Source organism: Penaeus monodon, chromosome 13, assembly GCF_015228065.2.
Source record: "Penaeus monodon isolate SGIC_2016 chromosome 13, NSTDA_Pmon_1, whole genome shotgun sequence".
In the NCBI taxonomy this organism is placed as follows: domain Eukaryota; kingdom Metazoa; phylum Arthropoda; class Malacostraca; order Decapoda; family Penaeidae; genus Penaeus; species Penaeus monodon.
Window position 1 is genome coordinate 51,873,855 of NC_051398.1, and position 3,270 is coordinate 51,877,124.

Here is a 3,270-nt window from a genome sequence, read left to right on the forward strand (position 1 = left end):
GAAACTAGCCTGTTTACAGGGATGGGATTCACATAATTTTTGTCTATTTAGGTTCTCTGTTGGGGGGCAAAGCCTTAAAGATATACGTAAGTCTGCCGGATGACGTTCTAGTAAATTACGAGCTGTTAAAAGACGCGTTACTGAAAGGGTATAACGTTGATGTTGATTCCTACCGTAAGAAGTTTAAGGAGAGTAAGGTTGGTGAAAACGAGACGTACGTGCAATTAATGTCTCCGACTGATTAGATATTTGGATAACTGGCTAACAATGAGTGACGTCACAAAGAACTACGGGGAGCTGTTTGACTTCTTGATTCAAGACCAGATGTTAAACAATTGTCCTTTTGAACTTCGCGTTTTTCTTAAGGAACGAGTCTTTGGAACTACTCTTGACATGGCGCAAGCAGCCGACAGATTTCGTAGTGCACACAAGTCTTTCAAAACCCGTAAGATGCCTATCAAGGAAGATCCGGATACAAGGAACAGTACTAAAACTGGCGTTAGGGATAAGGTCGTGTGTCACCACTGTTCCAAGCCAGGTCATATACGTCCTTCTTGCCCCGACTTAATGCCCGGTAAAAGCAAGTCCTCTCAGAGGGTCAACTTTGTGTTCGACTCTGACCTCTCTCCCAACAACAGTATCACGTGTGAGGGAATGTTATATAATAAACCCGTGCATGTGCTCTTTGATTCTGGCTGTTCGTCCATCATCGTTAAAAAATCGCTGATCCCCGCCACGGCGAGGCGAGGGAAAATGGTCACTCTGTACGACTACCTCGGAGTGGGCCGAACTTTTCCAACTGTGCGCTGTCTTATAAAGAGCGAATTTTTGAGTGGGTGGTTCAACGTTGTTGCTGCTCCTATTAATTTCACCGATGTTCTCGTGGGTATGGTTCCGGGTGTCACAGTACCATCCGTGAATAACCCTAAACGTAATGTATCGGTAAACTCGTCTAACCGCACAGATGTTGTTAATGCAGCTGCCACGAGATCCGCTAAAGTAAAGGAAGACGCCGAACCAGCAGAACTGACAGTTTCTGATTTTCAGTTTGATAAGATTTCCAAGGATGATTTTATGAATGCTCAGAATAAATGTTCTTCTCTCGAAAATATAAGAGCTAAAGTCAACAATAAATCTATAGTAAATGTAAAGAATCGTTCAGTAAAATACGAAATCGTGAAAGGCTTAATTCACCGAGTGTGCGTTAATAGCAAGCATGCCTATAAAGTTGGTGTTAAACAGTTGGTAGTACCTCGGAAATTTGTAAATGTGATCCTTTCAACCGCTCATGATTCTCCTGTTGCAGGTCATTTTTCCCACAGGAAAACCGCGGATAAGATTTTTCATAATTTTTTTTGGCCAGGCGCGGGAGCGGAGATAAAACGCTACTGCCGTTCGTGTCACGTGTGTCAGAAGATGAGTTCTAAAGGTAAAATAGGCAAGGCTCCCATGGTTCAGATGCCGATTATAAGCGAGCCATTTGCCAGGGTAGCAATCGATCTTGTGGGGCCGATAACACCTGCGTCGAGCAGAGGCCACAAGTACATACTGACGCTCATTGACATGGCCACTAGATTCCCTGAAGCAGTTCCCTTACGGAATATAGATACCGTCACTGTAGCAGAGGCTTTGCTAAGTATTTTTTCGCGTGTTGGAATACCGAAAGAAATGCTCTCAGATCGCGGAACTCGGTTCAAATCCGATTTAATGGCGGAGATAAACAGGTTGCTCTCGATAAAAGCATTATTTACGAGCCCATACCATGCCTGCTGCAACGGCACTGTAGAACGATTTCACGCAGTGTTAAAGTCCATGCTTAAGAAACTCTGCGGAGAACGACCACAAGATTGGGATCGCTACATTCCGTCTGTCCTATTCGCGTACCGCGAGGTTCCTAACGATACTCTGAAATTCAGCCCATTTGAGTTGTTATACGGTCGCAAAGTGCGTGGTCCATTGTCTGTTCTTCATGATCTATGGACCAGAGATGACATTAATGAGGAGACTAAGAGCACTTATCAGTACGTGCTTGACCTACGATCCCGCTGAGAGGAATCAGCGCAAATGGCCTCCTCCCATGCTGACGTTTCTGGCAAGATGTATAAAGCCTATTTTGACAGAAGTGCTAAAGTACGCAAACAAAACGAAGGCGACGAAGTACTTGTCTTGTTACCAACATCTCACAACAAGTTAACTATGCAGTGGAAGGGACCTTATTCGGTAGTGAAGAAACACGATAACGGCGTAGATTACGAGGTAAATGTTAATTCGAAGAAGAGATTGTATCACATAAACATGCTAAAGAAATATGTGAGGCGTGATGAGGTTTCTTCTGCGCAAGTATGTCAGGTGTGCGTTGTTGATGATCTTCCATCATCCCATGATAACGAGAATTTTGCTTGCGATATCCCGGAGTTGTACGAGGCTAGTAAATGCAAAGTAAATCTTAATCCTGAACTGTCGAGTGAGCAGACAGCAGAGTTAAAACAGCTAATAGCTGAATTCTCTGACGTCTTTTCAGACAAACCCGGTGTAACCAGCACGGTCATACATGATATTGATTTGACAACCGTTGTCCCGGTCCATACTAAGCCATACCCTATTCCCCATCATCTCCGAAAAGCTTTCGATGAGGAAGTGGATAAAATGCTATCTTTAGGCGTTATCGAACCTTCAACATCTCCTATTGCTCACCCGTTGTGCTAGCTAAAAAGGCCGATCATTCATGGCGCTTTTGCGTAGATTTTAGGGCTCTGAATGATGTGAGCGTTTTCGACGCAGAACCGATGCCAACGATGGATGAAGCGCTCGGTAATTTTGTGGGAGACGTTTACTTTAAGGAATTAGATCTTTGTAAAGGTTATTGGCAAATTCCGTTATCGGAAAAGGCAAAACCATGCACGGCTTTTGCTACTCCCAAATATGGACTTGTGCAGTTCACGAAACTTCCGTTCGGCTTACGCACGGCGTGTGCTAGTTTTATTAGACTGATGCGTAAAGTTACTGCAGGATTGACGAATGTAGAGTGCTACTTCGATAATTTAGTGGTGCACAGCTCGTCCTTTGATAATCACTTGATTCATATAAGGAATCTTCTGGAAAGATTGCGTGAGCATGGGTTAACTGCTGGGCCTAGCAAGTGTTTTATAGCTTTTCCCAATATCAAATATCTTGGATTTAATCTTGGTGAAAAGGGCTTGAGTACCCTTCCAGATAAGGTAAACGCAATTAAGAATATGCCTATACCGGAAACTAAGAAACAACTACGTA

The 3,270-nt window shown here is 43.6% G+C and overlaps 1 protein-coding gene across 1 annotated transcript; it reads left to right on the top strand.

The window, feature by feature from the left end:
- Positions 1-267: 267 nt before the first annotated feature.
- Positions 268-2,049, top strand: LOC119579987. The gene has a single exon (XM_037927830.1). It carries the CDS (start codon positions 268-270, stop codon positions 2,047-2,049), a length of 1,782 nt encoding a protein of 593 aa, XP_037783758.1.
- The last annotated feature ends 1,221 nt before the right edge of the window (positions 2,050-3,270 follow it).